Source organism: Sinocyclocheilus grahami, unplaced genomic scaffold, assembly GCF_001515645.1.
Source record: "Sinocyclocheilus grahami isolate Dianchi unplaced genomic scaffold, SAMN03320097.WGS_v1.1 scaffold378.1, whole genome shotgun sequence".
Taxonomy (NCBI): domain Eukaryota; kingdom Metazoa; phylum Chordata; class Actinopteri; order Cypriniformes; family Cyprinidae; genus Sinocyclocheilus; species Sinocyclocheilus grahami.
The window spans coordinates 434,689-455,754 of NW_015505557.1; the positions used below are offsets into that span (position 1 = coordinate 434,689).

General features: G+C 35.2%; 1 protein-coding gene across 1 annotated transcript in view; it reads right to left on the minus strand.

Moving 5' to 3' along the window:
• Positions 1–651: 651 nt before the first annotated feature.
• The window catches only part of snx9b (sorting nexin 9b), a 24,922-nt gene continuing 4,507 nt past the window's right edge, over positions 652–21,066 (minus strand). The window contains exons 2-17 of the mRNA XM_016230843.1: positions 20,172–20,258; positions 19,964–20,038; positions 17,284–17,461; positions 13,013–13,151; positions 12,730–12,811; positions 12,371–12,496; positions 12,165–12,282; positions 11,949–12,079; positions 11,687–11,793; positions 11,374–11,477; positions 8,167–8,244; positions 7,868–7,944; positions 3,165–3,254; positions 2,819–2,933; positions 1,610–1,701; positions 652–1,519 (exon numbers count right to left, since the gene is read on the minus strand). Coding sequence (XP_016086329.1) covers positions 1,472–1,519; positions 1,610–1,701; positions 2,819–2,933; positions 3,165–3,254; positions 7,868–7,944; positions 8,167–8,244; positions 11,374–11,477; positions 11,687–11,793; positions 11,949–12,079; positions 12,165–12,282; positions 12,371–12,496; positions 12,730–12,811; positions 13,013–13,151; positions 17,284–17,461; positions 19,964–20,038; positions 20,172–20,258 — 1,647 coding nt within the window. The 3' untranslated portion in view covers positions 652–1,471. The remainder of the gene's footprint in view (positions 1,520–1,609; positions 1,702–2,818; positions 2,934–3,164; positions 3,255–7,867; positions 7,945–8,166; positions 8,245–11,373; positions 11,478–11,686; positions 11,794–11,948; positions 12,080–12,164; positions 12,283–12,370; positions 12,497–12,729; positions 12,812–13,012; positions 13,152–17,283; positions 17,462–19,963; positions 20,039–20,171; positions 20,259–21,066) is intronic.

A 21,066-nucleotide genomic window follows, 5' to 3' on the forward strand; every position in this document is an offset into this window, starting at 1 on the left:
ACAACTACTTTGAGAGAAAAAAAGACTCGAGTTTAGTGATTTCTAGTTTTTCACGAAAGTTCAAATAAGTGGTTAACTATGGTAGTAAAAATACGTAAAAGGGCTCACAAAAAAGCTAAAAACTGTGTTGCACAAAAAAAAGTTCATTTGTGAAATATGCGTGTAATATTGCAGGTTCTTGATGTGGAGTACTGTACTGAAAGCAAAAAATGATATAGTTTATGAAATGCCAAAAGTGATTGAAATAAAGGAAATGCTACAACCTTTGTTAAACTGCTCATTTTAAATATACTTATTTCTGTATGTCATTATACATTTACCTTTGAGATGCATTCCATTCGAAGCGCAAAATCACACAAAACATTGGTCTTAGTGTGTGAAGCACATTCAGACATAAAACAACATCTTTTGAGACAGCCTCATTCATATTCTCCATAAACACAGCTGACTCACGGGGCTCCGTTTCCAAACCTTGAGAGCCGACTCGCTGGTAACAAAACAGCTTTCTTAAATAAAATGCCTCTAAGCAGTCACCATCTACATAAGCAGCTTGCTAGAGTTTGAGACACATCCTCCATCTCAGGGTTTCCTGTTATTCACACCACATTCATTTTCAGACACTCGTACAGAGAAGAAAAAAAAAACACTGCATAGCATACAAATCAGTTTTATTAAATCAATCTCAATAGTTTTGTCATTATGTGTGCAAAAGACTTGCAACCACTGCTATACATAAACAAATATATGAACAACATGCATCAGGTGAAGTATAATTTCATTTTTACAGGATAGGAGATTGGTGATAATTGCACTGAGGTGGAAGCATCAAGCCGAGCATAATCTCTGTTTGTAATTTGGCTTTGGGGAGAGAGAAAAATAATGTCTCTTATGGGGAAAAAGGACCAGCCCTCCTGTTATCATCTCTAGAAACTTCAATGAAAATGATTGGGGTTGTTTTTGTGACCAAACACAAACAGGATAATGCATCTGAAAGGCCACAGTAAAGTGCAGTGGAAAAAAAGCATTTTTTTTTTTGTTGCAGGGTCTCTACAAAACGAGGCACAATCAAACTTGGCCTCATATATGCACCAGAATCTGTTTAGATCACTTGTATAAAAGCACGTAATGTTACGTCTCGCTCTGCATCTTTCATATTTATCATTAATCAAAACTAACAAGGTCATAACAGAACTTGGAACATCCATCAAACCAACAACTACATAATTATAATAATTAAAGCCCCCATATAATCTGATATTTTAGTCAATCTGTAGCTGCTTTTTAAAAACACTCGAGCTTGGCCAGTTCTCATGCAGGACACGGATCGACGCTATCTTTGGCCGGAGATGGACAGGATATTTTTATGGCACTGACATCACGACACAGATAGCATGCATAGAAAAACAGAAGGAGAATCATCATGTCAGAGGAACAGAGAAAGAGAGGCAACTTCTGGACGGCCGCTCTGCCGTTACATAGTAGTGAACTGACTGTGAGCGTGTCGTAGTTTCTCTGCAATCTGCCAAAACATAAAAAACAAGTCAACGGTTTAACATCTCCAAACATTATGGCACGCTTTTTAACTTTTACTATTGTTTAGACACTTTACCATCTCATAGAATTTGACTTGCTGCTCCAGGTACTGCTGCATCACCCTGTTGTAGTCATAGATACGGTTGCTATGGAAGTGGTTCATTTCCGCTGCATAGAGGACAAGATGTGTCAATCATCACTTCAATGTTTTGAATTTACAGGATTTTTCTTCTTTCAATTAAATTATTATAAAGCAGAAAAATAAAATGTATCTCAATAGATTGACACAAATTACAACATAACTAAAAAAGAAGAATAGAAGAAGAATAGAAAACGAAATAAAAATATGATAAAAAAATAAACAATGTAATATTTTTTGATAGGAATTAATACTTTCATTCAGCAAGGATGCATTCAATTGACTATAAATGTCTGTTGTCACTTTTTATGTTACAAAAGATTTCTAACAAATGTTTTGATGTTCTGCTGTTGTGAACTTTCGATTCATTAAAGAATCCTGAAAAAGTATTTATAATGGTTTCCACAAAATATTAAGCAGCAAAACTGATTTCAACATTGATAAAACAACAAATCAACATATTAGAATGATTTCTGAAGGATCATGTGACACTGAAGACTGGAGTAGTGATGCTGAAAATTCAGCTTTGCATCACAGAAAGTAGTAATAAAATATATTAATTATCTATTATTGTATTTTTAATTGTAATATTATTTCGCAGCGCTACTGTTTTTACTGTATTTTTAACAACATGAAGCCTTGGTGAACATGAGACTTTGAAAAACATGAAACACACATGTATATATATATATATATAGTAATAAAACATTATTATGCACTATGATAAATCCTCTTATTTTACAAAGTCATGTTGTGCAGTATAATAAAATACAATAAAATAAAACAACGATACAGTAACAGTAGTACAAGAAAAGAACATTTTAATATTGTGATTTTTTCCTCTTTACAGATTTCAAGTAAAAAATATAAAATACTTTGCACAGATAGAAAAATGTATATTGACTAACGAAATTTTCATGGCTTTTGCGATTCTGGAAATCACTGATATTTTCAGCTTTTCCAGCCCCGTGGGAACCCTGTACTTAACTCTGTTTGTGTCTACTGGGTCTTTTGAAAATTATAGTTATGTTTCCAGCATTCTAATGTTGTGCTAACATCATGTAAGACTTAGTGTAATTATGACTTATTCTGAAATGTAATACTTTTACAGGTTGTTTTGTGGCCACTGTAAGTAGATGGCAATACCTTGCAGAGAGTATGACATGGTGCTGGCACGTTTAGACATGGTGGTCTTATCTGAGGGGGTGATTTTACCAGCAGCCACTAGTTTATCGGCTTCCTTTACCTTCTCTATGGCAGCCTGTGTGAGAGAAAGAGGGCTCAAAATGCAGTCAGCCAAGTCAATTCTCCAATTTTCATATCTTTGTATATAATCTACAGCTCTGTTCAAACACCTAGTGAGCTGCCTAAAAGATCACTTATGAGGTTCTATGACGGTTAGGACGCTCACTAAGTTTTAAAACGGAGTTTGAGTCTATAAGGATGCTAGTCTGCACGCTGACATGGTGAGTAGAAGTACTTTCTCGTTTACCTTGTGAACTCCAACAGTATCAGGAAAGCATCCCAGCAGACCTTTGTACTCGTTGTTAGTTTCCATGAGGAAGTGAAGGTCTTTCTTGGGCTAGAGAGAGAAAGACAGACAAAACTTAAAGGAACACGCCACTATTTTTGAAAATAGGCTCATTTTCCAACTCCCCTAGAGTTAAACAGTTGAGTTTTACCGTTTTCGAATCCATTCAGTCGATCTCCGGGTCTGGCGGTAGCACTTTTAGCTGTAGCTTAGCATAGATTATTGAATCTGATTAGACCGTTAGCATCTCGCTCAAAAATGACCAAAGAGTTTCTATATTTTTCCTATTTAAAACTTGACTCTTCTGTAGTTACATAGTATACCAAGACCGACGGAAAATGAAAAGTTGCGATTTTCTAGGCCTATACGGCTAGGAACTATACTCTCATTCCGGCGTAATAATCAAGGAACTTTGCGCCTGCTGCACCCATGGTACGGCAGCAATGATATTACGCAGCGCCTGAAAATAGTCCACAGCACACTCCCTGTGCAAGCAGGTGGTCACATTGGTTATGTTGACGGAAGTTGGCCTATTTTCAGGCGCTGCGTAATATCATTGTGCCTGCTGCACCCATGGTACAGCAGCAAAGTTCCTTGATTATTACGCCGGAATGAGAGTATAGTTCCTAGCCATATCGGCCTAGAAAATCGCAAGTTTTCATTTTCCGTCGGTCTTAGTACACGATGTAACTACAGAAGAGTCAAGTTTTAAATAGGAAAAATATAGAAACTCTTTGGTCATTTTTGAGCGAGATGCTAACGGTCTAATCAGATTCAATGATCTATGCTAAGCTAAGCTAAAAGTGCTACCGCCAGACCCGGAGATCGGCTGAATGGATTCGAAAACGGTTGAACTCTAGGGGAGTTGGAAAATGAGCCTATTTTCAAAAATAGTGGAGTGTTCCTTTAATGATTAAATCAGACGGTGCACAAACACACCCATGGTCACTTCATTCAACCGCTCACAAAAAGTTTACAAGACTTGCACACATATGCATGCGTACGCACGGAAACGCTCCCACTCGCAGACAAGAATCAGAATTCAACTGGGCTAAAACAGCCATTAACAACTGGAGAAAATAGCAAACTAAAACAATTAATTCCCTTACAACTAGATTCAATTAATCATTAAACAACAGGCAATTCAGTTCCAGTCCTCTAACCTGATTGGACAACACCAACAGAGTGGCCATAACTATTCTAATTATAAAATTTGAATTAAATGTAATTAAATGAAATTTATGTAAAACGACAAAAATATTGGTCTGTAACTTCAGTTTGACTTTACACTCTCTTGTGGGATCCAATCATATGCAGTCAGCGTTTAATGGTGCAAAAAAAAAGGTTCAGAGGTAGTCAGAAACGCATATGACATCACCTTCGTAGTGTAAACACTAATTCACTACAGGGAGTATCTATCTTTTGCATTTTTAATCTTAATATATTTGAAGACATTCAATTTCACTGCTAGATCTCATGAAGGGTTAACGGAGCTCTAAAAGTTTTCAAGGCTACACTGGAGACAAACACCTTCAACAATCAGTTTGGAGGCCAAACAACAACCAGGTTTTCATTCATTAAATGTTTCAGTAGTAAGGTTGAAGATAAATAACACAAGGCTATATGAATGTGGATCACATAACTACGGCTTCCTCCGACCTACACAGCTGCTTTCAGGGTCCTGATCCTGATTATTTTGCGATAATGACCTTACATGCATTGCTATTCAAAAGTTTGGGATCAGTAAGATTTTTCTGAAATACATACTTTTGATCAGTGACAGTAAAGACATTGCTAAGATTTCTATTTGAAGTAAATTATGTTCTTTTGAACTTTATATTCATCAGAGGATCCTGGAAAAAATATATCACCGTTTCCACAAATATACTAAATTAAATTAATTTTTTTTTAACATTGATAATAAGAAATGTTTCTTGAGCAGAAGGATCATGTGACACGGAGTAAATTACATTTTAAAATAAAAAAAACATGTTAAATTATGTAATATTATTTCTCAACATAACCGTTTCTACTGTATTTTTGAAAAAATAAATGCAGCCTTTATGAGCATAAAAGCAAGCATAAGAGCAATGTTTCAAAAACACTGAAAAAAAATCTTGCTGACCCTCAAGTTTTGAATGGTAGTGTAATTTAAAAGACGGTAATATATAAGGATGTTTTGATGCCCAAATAGTTACACTTCTCCTAAAACATAAGAGGCTGCAAGAGACGTAACTTCCTAATATAAGAGAGAACTGAGATGTTCTAGAGTAAGTGTTTTATCTCAGGTTTTTTTACTACCTGCTCCGCCACCATCTGAGCAATCTCCTCGTAGGTCTTTCCTGCTGCCGTCAGTGCGTCTGTGAGCGCAGCCTCTCCTTTAAGTCAAACAAAACCACACATTCAGGAAAAAAAAACAGACTACTGGTTGAACATCGAACATAAAGACTGCTGGTTAAAGCTCAAGAGAGGTGAGTGAAAAAGGAACAAGAAAATGCTCAATTAAGTTTCTCAGAACTAGACCAGATGGTAAAAAGAGAACTAAGTATTTTTACCTCATTAAATGTTCTTTAGTAAGAGGAATCAAATAGTTTCTGATACCTTCATATCCACTGCTGGTGAACACTGAGGACAGGTTTTGGAAAGCTTTGCCAATCCGCTGATATTCCTTTGGAAGAGCTGAGAAAAACAAACAGGAAATAAGACTAATCAACTTGAGACTCTTAAAACTTGAAGTATGACATTTCATTTGTGATGATTTTTTTTTTAAAAAAATATCAATGCACTCCCGCTGAATTTTGCTTGGACAGTGAGACATGAGCCCCTGTTTCTGAGGTACAAAATCTCAGGAACAGGCAAATTTTGCTCATAATATATTTGAAAATGTAATTTATTCCTGTGATGCAAAGCTAAAAATTTAGCATCTTAAAACTTGAAGTATGACATTTCATTTGTGATGATTTTTTTTTAAAGAAAATATCAATGCACTCCCGCTGAATTTTGCTTGGACAGTGAGACATGAGCCCCTGTTTCTGAGGTACAAAATCTCAGGAACAGGCAAATTTTGCTCATAATATATTTGAAAATGTAATTTATTCCTGTGATGCAAAGCTAAAAATTTAGCATCACTACTCGAGTCTTCAGTGTCACATGATCCTTCAGAAATCATTCTAATATTCCGATTTACTAATCAAGAAACATTTTTTTTTATCATTATCAATGTTGAAAACGGTTGTGCTGCTTATTTCATTTTTATGAATCTTTGATGAATAGAAAGTTAAAAAAGAACTAAGAGTCTATACACACACAATATATATATTAGTTTTTGTTTTATCCAGCTGTATTTACTCAGCGCAACTTATAACATCCAAGTGAAAGATATAACACCAACATGTCAGGAAAAAAAACAAAACAGAATCACCGAGTTGGAAAAAAGCATCACCCCCCTCCTAAAAATGACTTGTAAACTCAATCAGGTGTAGCTAATCACCTCACTTTCAACCGTGATCGGCTGTGCTCATTTTGATCAGTTTAGCATAAAAAAAAGAGCTTTCCTGTAGCATTTCATTCCTTGGTAGTGCAGCTGAAGCAAACAATCAACTATGGGTGGAAAGGCACTGTCAAAAGATCTCCGGGATAAAGTTGTGGACAGGCACAAGTCAGGAGATGGATACAAAAACATTTCAAAGGCTTTATCAATGCCTAGAAGCACAGTGAAGTCTATTATTAAGAAGTGGAAGGTATTTGGTACAACACAGACCCTCTCTGGATCTGGACGTCGCTCAAAACTGGACGAAAGAGCAGGAGGAAACTGATCAGAGAGGCAACCAAGAGACCTACAGCAACTCTGAAACAGCTGCAGGAATTTATGACAAAGAGTGTTCATTGTGTGCGTGTGACAACAAGTTTGGAGGCCAAACAACAACCAGGTTTTCATTCATTAAATGTTTCAGTAGTAAGGTTGAAGATAAATAACACAAGGCTATATGAATGTGGATCACATAACTACGGCTTCCTCCGACCTACACAGCTGCTTTCAGGGTCCTGATCCTGATTATTTTGTGATAATGACCTTACATGCATTGCTATTCAAACGTTTGGGATCAGTAAGATTTTTCTGAAATACATACTTTTGATCAGTGACAGTAAAGACATTGCTAAGATTTCTATTTGAAGTAAATTATGTTCTTTTGAACTTTATATTCATCAGAGGATCCTGGAAAAAATATATCACCGTTTCCACAAATATACTAAATTAAATTAATTTTTTTTTAACATTGATAATAAGAAATGTTTCTTGAGCAGAAGGATCATGTGACACGGAGTAAATTACATTTTAAAATAAAAAAAACATGTTAAATTATGTAATATTATTTCTCAACATAACCGTTTCTACTGTATTTTTGAAAAAATAAATGCAGCCTTTATGAGCATAAAAGCAAGCATAAGAGCAATGTTTCAAAAACACTGAAAAAAAATCTTGCTGACCCTCAAGTTTTGAATGGTAGTGTAATTTAAAAGACGGTAATATATAAGGATGTTTTGATGCCCAAATAGTTACACTTCTCCTAAAACATAAGAGGCTGCAAGAGACGTAACTTCCTAATATAAGAGAGAACTGAGATGTTCTAGAGTAAGTGTTTTATCTCAGGTTTTTTTACTACCTGCTCCGCCACCATCTGAGCAATCTCCTCGTAGGTCTTTCCTGCTGCCGTCAGTGCGTCTGTGAGCGCAGCCTCTCCTTTAAGTCAAACAAAACCACACATTCAGGACAAAAAACAGACTACTGGTTGAACATCGAACATAAAGACTGCTGGTTAAAGCTCAAGAGAGGTGAGTGAAAAAGGAACAAGAAAATGCTCAATTAAGTTTCTCAGAACTAGACCAGATGGTAAAAAGAGAACTAAGTATTTTTACCTCATTAAATGTTCTTTAGTAAGAGGAATCAAATAGTTTCTGATACCTTCATATCCACTGCTGGTGAACACTGAGGACAGGTTTTGGAAAGCTTTGCCAATCCGCTGATATTCCTTTGGAAGAGCTGAGAAAAACAAACAGGAAATAAGACTAATCAACTTGAGACTCTTAAAACTTGAAGTATGACATTTCATTTGTGATGATTTTTTTTTAAAGAAAATATCAATGCACTCCCGCTGAATTTTGCTTGGACAGTGAGACATGAGCCCCTGTTTCTGAGGTACAAAATCTCAGGAACAGGCAAATTTTGCTCATAATATATTTGAAAATGTAATTTATTCCTGTGATGCAAAGCTAAAAATTTAGCATCACTACTCAAGTCTTCAGTGTCACATGATCCTTCAGAAATCATTCTAATATTCCGATTTACTAATCAAGAAACATTTTTTTTTATCATTATCAATGTTGAAAACGGTTGTGCTGCTTATTTCATTTTTATGAATCTTTGATGAATAGAAAGTTAAAAAAGAACTAAGAGTCTATACACACACAATATATATATTAGTTTTTGTTTTATCCAGCTGTATTTACTCAGCGCAACTTATAACATCCAAGTGAAAGATATAACACCAACATGTCAGGAAAAAAAACAAAACAGAATCACCGAGTTGGAAAAAAGCATCACCCCCCTCCTAAAAATGACTTGTAAACTCAATCAGGTGTAGCTAATCACCTCACTTTCAACCGTGATCGGCTGTGCTCATTTTGATCAGTTTAGCATAAAAAAAAAGAGCTTTCCTGTAGCATTTCATTCCTTGGTAGTGCAGCTGAAGCAAACAATCAACTATGGGTGGAAAGGCACTGTCAAAAGATCTCCGGGATAAAGTTGTGGACAGGCACAAGTCAGGAGATGGATACAAAAACATTTCAAAGGCTTTATCAATGCCTAGAAGCACAGTGAAGTCTATTATTAAGAAGTGGAAGGTATTTGGTACAACACAGACCCTCTCTGGATCTGGACGTCGCTCAAAACTGGACGAAAGAGCAGGAGGAAACTGATCAGAGAGGCAACCAAGAGACCTACAGCAACTCTGAAACAGCTGCAGGAATTTATGACAAAGAGTGTTCATTGTGTGCGTGTGACAACAATATCACAAATTCTCCACAAATGTGGCTTGTATGGAAGGGTTGCAAGAAAAAAGCCACTCTTCAAGAAAGGCCACATGCAGTCACAACTGAGCCAAAATGCACCTTAAAGATTCTGAGGCCACATGAGGCTAAAATTGAATTATTTGGCCTCAACACCAAACGATATGTCTGGCAGAAATCCAATACAGCTCACCATCCAAATAACAGCACTCCTCCAGTAAAGCAAGTATGACATTTCATTTGTGATGATTTTTTTTTAAAGAAAATATCAATGCACTCCCGCTGAATTTTGCTTGGACAGTGAGACATGAGCCCCTGTTTCTGAGGTACAAAATCTCAGGAACAGGCAAATTTTGCTCATAATATATTTGAAAATGTAATTTATTCCTGTGATGCAAAGCTAAAAATTTAGCATCACTACTCAAGTCTTCAGTGTCACATGATCCTTCAGAAATCATTCTAATATTCCGATTTACTAATCAAGAAACATTTTTTTTTATCATTATCAATGTTGAAAACGGTTGTGCTGCTTATTTCATTTTTATGAATCTTTGATGAATAGAAAGTTAAAAAAGAACTAAGAGTCTATACACACACAATATATATATTAGTTTTTGTTTTATCCAGCTGTATTTACTCAGCGCAACTTATAACATCCAAGTGAAAGATATAACACCAACATGTCAGGAAAAAAAACAAAACAGAATCACCGAGTTGGAAAAAAGCATCACCCCCCTCCTAAAAATGACTTGTAAACTCAATCAGGTGTAGCTAATCACCTCACTTTCAACCGTGATCGGCTGTGCTCATTTTGATCAGTTTAGCATAAAAAAAAGAGCTTTCCTGTAGCATTTCATTCCTTGGTAGTGCAGCTGAAGCAAACAATCAACTATGGGTGGAAAGGCACTGTCAAAAGATCTCCGGGATAAAGTTGTGGACAGGCACAAGTCAGGAGATGGATACAAAAACATTTCAAAGGCTTTATCAATGCCTAGAAGCACAGTGAAGTCTATTATTAAGAAGTGGAAGGTATTTGGTACAACACAGACCCTCTCTGGATCTGGACGTCGCTCAAAACTGGACGAAAGAGCAGGAGGAAACTGATCAGAGAGGCAACCAAGAGACCTACAGCAACTCTGAAACAGCTGCAGGAATTTATGACAAAGAGTGTTCATTGTGTGCGTGTGACAACAATATCACAAATTCTCCACAAATGTGGCTTGTATGGAAGGGTTGCAAGAAAAAAGCCACTCTTCAAGAAAGGCCACATGCAGTCACAACTGAGCCAAAATGCACCTTAAAGATTCTGAGGCCACATGAGGCTAAAATTGAATTATTTGGCCTCAACACCAAACGATATGTCTGGCAGAAATCCAATACAGCTCACCATCCAAATAACAGCACTCCTCCAGTAAAGCATGGAGGCGGTAATATCCTGTTATGGGGCTGTTTCTCTGCAGCAGGGACTGGAGCACTTGTCAGGATAAAAGGAAAAATTAATGGGGCAAAATCTGCTGCCCTCTGCCAGAAAGTTGTCAATCGGAAGAAGGTTTATCTCCAACATGACAATGATCCAAAGCACACAGCAAAACTGAGCACACAGCGTTTGAAGGAGAAAAAGGTGAATGTCCTTGCATGGTCTAGTCCGAGCCCAGACTTAAACTCCACTGAAAATCTGTGCAATGACTTGAAGACTGCAGTCCACAAATGCTCACCATCAAATTGAACTGAACTTGAGCAGCTCTGCAAAGAAGAGTGGGCAAATATTGCAAAGTCTAGACGTGCAAATTTAGTAGAGACAGAGACATATCCCAACAGACTAAAGGCTGTAATTAAAGCAAAAGGTGGTTCAACAAAATACTGACACAAGGGGGTGATCCTTTTTACAACTCAGTGATTCTGTTTTTTAAAAATGTTTCTGACATTTTAGTGTCATATCTTTCACATGGGTGTTATATGGGTGAGTAAATATAGCTGGATAAAACAAAAACTGTGTCAGTCTTCATTTCAGGCTGCAAAGCAACAAAATGTGATTATTTTAAAGGGGGGGTGATTCTTTTCTATACCCTCTGTATATATACATATCATAACGAGAGATACTCACGGCCTGTGCAGCGTTTCCAGTGTTCATTTCCTATTGTCAGCAAGTCTTTCACACCATCGTCCATTGCCCTGGTGAAACGGTTGAACTGTTCACACTTCTGCTCTCTGAAAGTAACAAGACAACACAGATGAACTTCCATCAACAAGAGGATGCATGTTATTCGCTGGCAGACCATCTTTGACCAGCTACAAAACATATTCTGGCTGATCATATTAACTTGAGTTGGTCAAACTTACAATAAATCCAGCTAATAACCAACCTGGAGTAGATTTTAAATCAGGGAAGTGATCCTGAGGTGGGCTGTAGGACTTACACTTCAATCAGGTCCAGGTCTGGCAGTCCCTCAGGCTCGATCGTGGAGAAAACCATGACTCCAACCGTCTCGTCTTTTTCTGCTTTTCTCTTTCCCATTTTCCAGTCCTGTAATACAGATTTATAATAATAATAAAAACAAAGGCTATGTCTAAAAACCTACAGTATTTTGCTGCATATTTACGTGGAAGATACAAAGGGACCAAAGAAAAACTGATTAATCAACAACTACATATTTATTTAGTACTAAAAACACTCTTTACCTTCTCATCTTTGTATGAGAGAAACAGCTGGAAGACTTCACTGCTGGAGATAACCGGATGCCGGCACATTCGCGTCATCCAACCCTGAAGCCTTTCCATGCGCATTTTTATAAATTCATCCTCAAATCGACCTAAAAAGGGGGGTATTCATCAATCTCATACTATTTCCATTTTAAACTTCTTTACAGCGAACAGAATGTAATAAAAAGTGCTTACCTGCCACTTGCTTATCAGGCAGACAGGGGATTGGAATCGCAGATCCATATTTTTCCAAAAGCCTTTCATATAACCAATCGAAGTGCTTGTATCTGTGATTGACAGGCTTGTTTGTGGTCTGCAAAAACATTAGATGACATGAAACAACATCAGCTGGAATGACTAACATGGAGATGCTCATGCAAACATGATGGTTCTGTACTTACGGTGGGTGTGACTTGGTACTCAATGTAACTCTTAAGGCCATACAATTTGGAGCCCTTTTTAGGGTCAGCGACAACACAGTCCAGCTGATAGTCTGGATACGCCCACACTGGGCCAACTTCTCCACTCTGAAATACAGTATATATACACATCATATAAAAATGATATAGTAATTAAAACCCTTTATGGAGCCATGAGTCCCATTCTAGTATGTGGCAGAGGCTCAATACAACAGGTACATTGAGAAGCAAAATTATATAAGAAGTCTTTGTTTTTTAAGATTTTTTGCAGTGCATGCAACATTTAATGCCATCACTATGAATTTCAGACTTGTTTTTTTTTTTTTTTAAGAGTGGCTTACGTAAATAGGCAGCTTGGTTCCTTTGGCGGGCTGTTTGGACAGCAGGTACAGCTCAGGACCTGATTTAGAGAAACCAGGGAATCTGCAAAGAGAAGATGCTGCTTACAACAGACATAAAAAAATAAGATGATAAAAAAATAAAATGATCAAATTAATAAACATTATTGGAATCCAGAAAGAACACATGAAAAAGCACATGAACTGGATTACATCTTTATTATGTGTATTATTATTACGTGACTCTTGGGTGTATGTCCAATCTGTGTGGTGTGATCCGACTTACTTGTTGAGGGCAATTTTCATAGATGAACCATGAGCTCCGCCTCTGTTTATAGCCCCGCCCTCTCCAGCCTCAGATTCAGCATAGCCACCCGATGACTTGACGTCATCCCACTCCTCGTCCCACTCATCGTCTTCTGCACCTATAAACAGTCATTACACACACTTCAAACATACTTTAAAATAAAAACCACTGTAAGAACCAAGTGTTAGTTATTCAAACACACTTGTTTGATGATCTGAAACATTAAAGTGTGACAAACATGCAAAAAATAAGAAATCAGGAAGGGGGCCAACACTTTTTCACACCACTGTGTATATATATATATATATGATAAATATGTTTGTATGTGATATATAACTGTATAATAAATATTCTAAGTTCTGTACATAAAAGGTTTTTGAGAAGTATTAAAAATGTAAGAATGAATGCTAAGCAGTTTCCAAGTTTTAATATGATAATTTAAACAAAGAACAAACACATTTACATATGTTAGTTTTAATAAAACCCCTGGGACATAAACATGCCTGTACTTAGGCTGTTAAATAACCAACAAAGTTCACAGCAAGAAAAGCCCTACAAAACACTCTCACACACATTCCTGTGAGTTTCTGGCAACAGCTTGTTATTAAAACCACATTTAAAGTCCTCACATGAATTTCATGGTTTACCTGAGAGATCAATAAGACATGGGTAGGGGTAAATGTCTTCAGAGAAAAGAAAAAGATGATTTTGTTATGATAAAATAAATATTTTAAGTATATCAAGTATAACAAATATCACCTCTACATATTCTTATGTGCATTATGCATTTCCATTTTAAATTGATTGCACAGGCGCTAAATGGAAAAATCAAAAATATATTTAATTCCTAGAACATTATGAGTTTATGAATAATTCGGTGAAAGTCATCTTGCTTGTGGGAATAAATCAGTTTTTCAGGGGAAAACATCTCTAAAACAAATCCACATGTTCTTGCTTGTCTTTATAGGACACAGACTTGTAGAAGCTCCATGTTGCAAACTTGCAACACATGGAAATGGTGAATTTCATCTCCTAATGACTCCAAAACAGACCAAAAATAACGATTTTCCAGAAATGACATCATTGCTGGCGAACGTTAGCCTAACACATGACTCTAAGTCAATGATGAGATCACTGAACCATGCCCACATTTTCCACAACTACTCATAAAACAACTTTCATATTTCTTCATGCTTTCACATACAACAATGCATACTAAATATGCTTTGCATACTAAATATTCCACAAAGGAACTTGACTTTTCATTTCCGGTGTCACAAATGAACCTAAAGTATTATCAGCTGCATCTTTTGGTCCTTTTCACTAACAAGAGTTAAAAATAATAATAATAAAAAAAAAAACCTTTGTTCATCAGTTTATACTGTTCAACTTAAACAAATACTAGGAAATATACTGCGCAGTATGCTAGTTTTCCACTATGAATGCACTCTGTTGTAATTTGTTTTGGTAATAAAAAAAATCTGCCAAGAACATTCATATAACGATACGCAGCACTTTGGCTACTCACAAACTCCAGAGCCTTCTTGTTCTCTAAATATGCTGGACCGAGCAATGTAACAGCTCCCAGTGAGGAATAAACATTATTTTAACTATTTTTGTCTTGTGACTGTGGTGTTCAGTTCCATTTAAGACACAATCAACAAGACAAACTGCATTGAAAGACATTTAACAGAATGAATTCACTGCAAATTACTACTTACAATATCTAACATCCAGGTTACCTTAGCTACATTAAAGTGATTATTACGTTTTGAATATGGATATTTTTCTTACAAAAATGCATCGATTCGCTACAGAAGGCCCTTGTTCACCCCCCGGAGCCGTGAGAGACACTTGTTTTTATGGATGGGCGATTTTTATTAAGTTCTTTTGGACTGAAGCAATGCAACACCCGCTGAGTGGCATTAAACAGCTTGAAAGATCAAAGACAATTTTTAATATAACTCCGACTGGATTCATCTGAAAGAAGAAAGTCATATACACCTAGGATGCCTCGGGGGTGAGTAAAACGCAGCCTAATTCTCATTTTTGGGTAAACTAACCCTTTAAAAATCATATTGATTCAGACTGGTTTGATAATGAATCTTTAAGCCAAAAAAGTACAAAAATTTAAAAAAATTTTGGGAAGTTGTTATATCCTTTGTGAGCAAAATCAGTAAGTTTTAGTCCAATGCGATAACAGTAACTAGCATTTTTGGGAGAAAAAATGAAAAAGAAAAAGAAATTGGGTAAAAATGACTGGAACACAACAAGAGGGTTAAAATAAGACATAAGCTAAAACAACTAATACAATTTTTTATTAATTCAACTCAACTTTTTCCTTTGAAGAAACAGGATTCATAATCTTGAAACATTTGGATATATGAGGCCTTATTTTAAAAGTGCGATTTTAGCAGTGGTGATACAAGTTTTATACAAGTTCAGTAAAGCAAAGCAATAAGTGACTTACATTTTAGACATAATATTGCTCTCGGGGGTGAGTAAAACGCAGCCTAATTTTCATTTTTGGGTAAACTAACCCTTTAAAAATCATATTGATTCAGACTGGTTTGATAATGAATCTTTAAGCCAAAAAAGTACAAAAATTAAAAAAAATTTTGGGAAGTTGTTATATCCTTTGTAAGCAAAATCAGTAAGTTTTAGTCCAATGCGATAACAGTAACTAGCATTTTTGGGAGAAAAAATGAAAAAGAAAAAGAAATTGGGTAAAAATGACTGGAACACAACAAGAGGGTTAAAATAAGACAAAACAAGCAATAAAATAAGCTAAAACAACTAATACAAATTTTTTTTAATTCAACTCAACTTTTTCCTTTGAAGAAACAGGATTCATAATCTTGAAACATTTGGATATATGAGGCCTTATTTTAAAAGTGCGATTTTAGCAGTGGTGATACAAGTTTTATACAAGTTCAGTAAAGCAAAGCAATAAGTGACTTACATTTTAGACATAATATTGCTCGTTTTTGCTTAATTTTGCAAACGAATATAGTTCCAAACAAAGATCACAGCACTGTTTTACGTCTCTGAGCAAAGGACGGTGTTTACTTATCGAATGAATCAGCTTTTTGAACGAATTGGTTGAATAAATGATTCAGCGATTCACTCATTAACACAGTCAAATACTTTGTTTCTGAATAAATCAGTAGTTTGAATGAATCGGTTGAATCTCAATGACTCACTCATTAACAGTCACTTGCTGACACCTACTGGCGGATTTAATTTCACATTTTGACTATTTTTTTCATGTTTTAAATTATTGCAAATATCAGTATTCAACGTTTTAGGTTTTAAAAACAAAACATTAGGCCTATTTATGCATCTGTAACTGCAGTTTAAATGCATCCATGTCTCCTATGAGATACATAAACTGTGTAAATACATCAAAATGCTATTTCAGATGCAGATTCCAGAAATGTTTTCTTATGTTGGAATGAAAGACACTAAGTACCGGATGAAGTGCTTTGTTTTCTTACCCAAAAATACAAAATGGAAAAAGAGTTAAAACTGAACACAGTCTAGCTACTCAAGCCGTGTATGAAAATGTTTTATATATATTTATTTGCTTATTTTCCATTTTGCATTTACTTGTACTTTTACTTTCAATACTTAAGTAGGTTTAAGATTTAAAAAATACTTTTCATACTCAAGTACAATAAATATCACATACTTTAAGACTTTCACTCTAGTAATATTCTAAACTGTGACTTCAACTTCTACCAAAGTTATTTTCTGGTAAGATATCTGTACTTTTACTTGAGTATGGTTTTCAGGTACTTTATACACCACTGGATTTTAGATATGGAAAATGATTTAAATCTTTGAACACCATGGGCATTTATATAATGAATATACATTTTACCAGTTGTGCTACAATCTAAAATGTTTTATTTGGTAAAAATTGTGAATATTTTTAAAACTCCTTATCCTTGATTCTTACCCACTAAATCGTTATTGACAGGAAGAGTTATGGAAATTGACAGGTTAAAAAGAGTGGGATCCCTGAAGAACGTTCAGCTTCTAATATTTATGAAATTAAATTATTTTTATTTTTATTGTAATTTACAAAAACTAGGAGGTTCCAAAGATTAAAACCCATCTGAAAACAAGAATACTGCTAGGGGGCCTTCGAATATTGTTGTGGACAATGGCGTGTCTTTGAATTCAAGAAGTTTGAGAACCACTGGTTTAGACTGAATAATCCAACATGGGTTTATTTGAGTTGTTACCTGGACCCTGGTAGGCCTGCGGATGCCCGTGTCCTCCAGAAGGCCATGCATTGCTGCTGGTTTTCCCCGTCTCTGTGCCCTCTGGCTGAGCTGCCCAGTTATTAGAAAACCCCCCAGATGCATTATTGTCAAATACTGTCCATGGGTTATTACCATTACTTGTCTGAAAGAAAGAAAAACAACAACAATTTTACAATTGGTAAGAAACAAAAAGCATCAAATAGGAGCATTTTCACTAATGGTCTCAGACCAAGCAATGCAATTGAACCATTTACAAATAATATTGATATTCTATTATACTAGACTAAACAACGGTCCTAACCACAACCTCAACTAGGGATATACCGGTATCAAATTTTCATGTTGCGATTAATTGCTAATGCTTTTATCACGGTATATGGTATTATCACGATATTGAAATTTTGTTTTTAAAAAAGTGCTGTCATAATACAGTATAACAGGTTTAATAACTTTTTTTCTTATAACAAAAATAACTGAACATTTAAATGCAATAAAGCAATACAGAAAAAATTATAAAGTTAAAAGCTTTACACAGATTAAAGTGCAAAATAACTATAAAGACTATAAAAGGTATCACTTTACAATAAGACCTCATTAGTTAACCTTAGTTAATGCATTAAAATTCACAATGAGCAATAGCTACATTTGCTACAGAAGTTATTAATCGTTGTTAAAAAAATACAAGTCTTAGTTCATGTTAGCTCATTAAATAACACCGTTGCAACTTTAGATTTTAACAACATGTTATTAAATATTGGAATATCTAAGATTAATGAATGTTCAGGAAAATCCTGGGGTAACTGGGGTGACTGGAGTTTCTGGCTGAGCTACATCCACCTTAGGGGAAAGACGTGACATGATCATAAAGCGCTGAAAAGGAAGGGTTACCTTCAAACCACTGATTTTCTCAATAGCAGAGGCCCAGCTGAGACCTGGAAGGGTTTTCAATAGACAGTTCGAAAACTAGCACAAAACATTATTCATCAAACATAAAGCAGAGTGCTAATACACAGTCACGCAACTTCACCATCAGTGCCCACTTCATTTATGATGCATTTCAGACAAATGCTTGGATCATCAAAAGAAACCACAACTCAAGCAACTACTTAATGGTCTTAACCTCAGATGACAAACCACAGCACTCAAAAACACCAGTTTTTTTTATTGTGTTGTCTGTACATCCTTTAACAGACACAGCGGCTCCATTATTAGGGCCCGAGCACCTCGGGGCGAGGACCCTCTTGGAATTGATCTGTTTATTTAAATTGTTTCTCATAATGTCCAATTATTGTAGTATGATCTATTTCAGATAATCGCGCCCTCCAATGGTACATGCTCAAAAAATATTTTGGCCTAAATTTAATATTAATGTATTTGAATTGCATCTAAAATTTCCAGCCATTTGGATTATACAATTTTAACCTACAGGGAAATAAACAAACAAAAAAAAAGGAGGAAATGAAGCGGGTAAAAAAAAAACCCAGCAATGTTTCTGTACTAATAAACTGAATGCATCTTAAATACACAATAACTAAAATTTATATATTTATCATCAATAAATCGAATTCGTTTTTTAACCAAATAATTAATCTAATTAATTTTAACCAACCGAATAATGCTTGTTCCATAGCTAGCCATATTTTAACCATGTTCATACTTTGAACTAAATAATTTTAATTGTTTTCACAATATTAATGCTGACATTAAGAAATCTGAATAAATGCATTTTGAAAATATGGTTATTTTAATACAATCCAAAAAATGGAAACAGTTGACAAACTGTCACTCATTTTCATTCGGTTTCATTTCTGTATGATTAAATATGCATCATATCAAATTGATCAGTTTATGTTATAACAGTACAATCCAAATGAATGGAGATTTTATATGCAATTCAAATACATAATTTAGGCCTAAATATTTTTTGGAGTGCACAGAAACAAAACTATTTATGGTTGTCCAGTTTACATGTCACCCACATCCACACCCCGTCTCTTTCGGTCTAAGTGGGCGGTTCTTGATCAGAACGAGCTTTAATGTGGACTTTCTGCTGTTTTGTAGAAGATCTAAATTATATCAAGACACTACATGTAACTACTTTATGACCCACCAATAAAAAATGAGAGCGCTAACTAATATTTGTGCCTACAGAGCGCACAGGGAATTCTGTGGTTAACGGTGCCACACATTTTACAATGACTCATAAATATCTAGCATTGCTGCTGGTTTCACATCTGTTATCAGAGATCCATCGAGCGCATGCGGACTATAGCTACTAGGTTAAAGTCTGTCCCTTGACTAGCCAATCAGCTTCAGGCTTTGAGATAACACCATAAACAACTGCTTGTCATCAGGGATGGTTTCACATGACGAAATATTGTGAAATATTATTACCATTTAAAATAACTGCTTTCTATTTTAATATATTTTTTAAAAGTAACTTATTCCTGTGATGCAAAGCTGCATTTTTTCAGGATTCTTTGATGAATAGAAAGTTAAAAAGAACAGCATTTATTTGATAGAAATTCTCTCTCACCAAAAGCTTTTTAAAAGTAGTGCATATACATACAGTATATATATATATATATATATATATATATGAGTATATGTATGTATGTATGTGTATATATATGTATGTATATATCCATCCATTGCTTACCTCTATATAGTCCTCTGGTACCAATCCGACTTCTCCTCTGGAGTTCTTTGCCTCAATCCATCCTCCACCAATGTTCTGAGAACAGAAGAGAATGGTTCACCTTTACAGAGAGGGTTTTGATCCATTCATACACATGCAACAACTCATGGAGACAACAGACATGGAGAGCCAGGTGTTATGAAACATTATGAAAGTAAAATAAACTCACCTGGTTGGTTATTGTGATTGTCTCACCCTCTCGAATCGACAGCTCATTATTCCCAAGCTCTGCCGCAAAATCATATAAAACCTGTGCCTGTGTGGAGACTAAACATGCGTAAGTAAACATGCATATACAGACACCAAATGTATTAAGCTATCATTAATTATTAATAGAACAGAAACAGCTAAACTTGTTTGACTGGATTTTTTTGGACACCATTAAATGCTCATGCATTTAGCATTAACCTGTTTAACATTTAACTAACACTGTTTCTGGAATTATTTTACATGTATTATATAATCAATGAATTAACGTCTTCTCACATGAACAAATGTCACCATTGCAAATTGGTGAATCACACTAAAACTGTCAAGGTCTCTGGGCCATTTTTATTTTTAGCACAAAATCATATAAAAACATTAAATTATATATCACGTAAAGAAATTGAAGCGTATTATTTTGACCATTGCAACTTTTGCATTTTGATTTAAGACAATTAATCATATTTTCCCCAAAATCACACTTCTGAAATGACAAAACCCTAATTTTCCTTACTATAATGCAATAAATAAATAAATAAATTATAATATTAATTAAATTTAAGAAGATTTCTCAGGTACAAGTGAGTATACATTATGGTAGTATTTTCCGAATTTTATTAATGCTGAGTTTAATTTAACAAAAAATATTTTTGTTTAGACAGGATGTTTTTCCAGTAATAAGAATTTGGGGGTTAAAGTTTCTAAAAGTCACTTTATTAATAATTTTTTTTATGCAGTCTTATTTCCTTTTTTTCCCCCTTTTCTTTTGGGGTGAATTATAACCTGGACATTGTCACGAGATTCATCCATAAGGTACTGAATAATGGTGACAAAAAAATAGGGGGGGGGGGGGGGGGGTC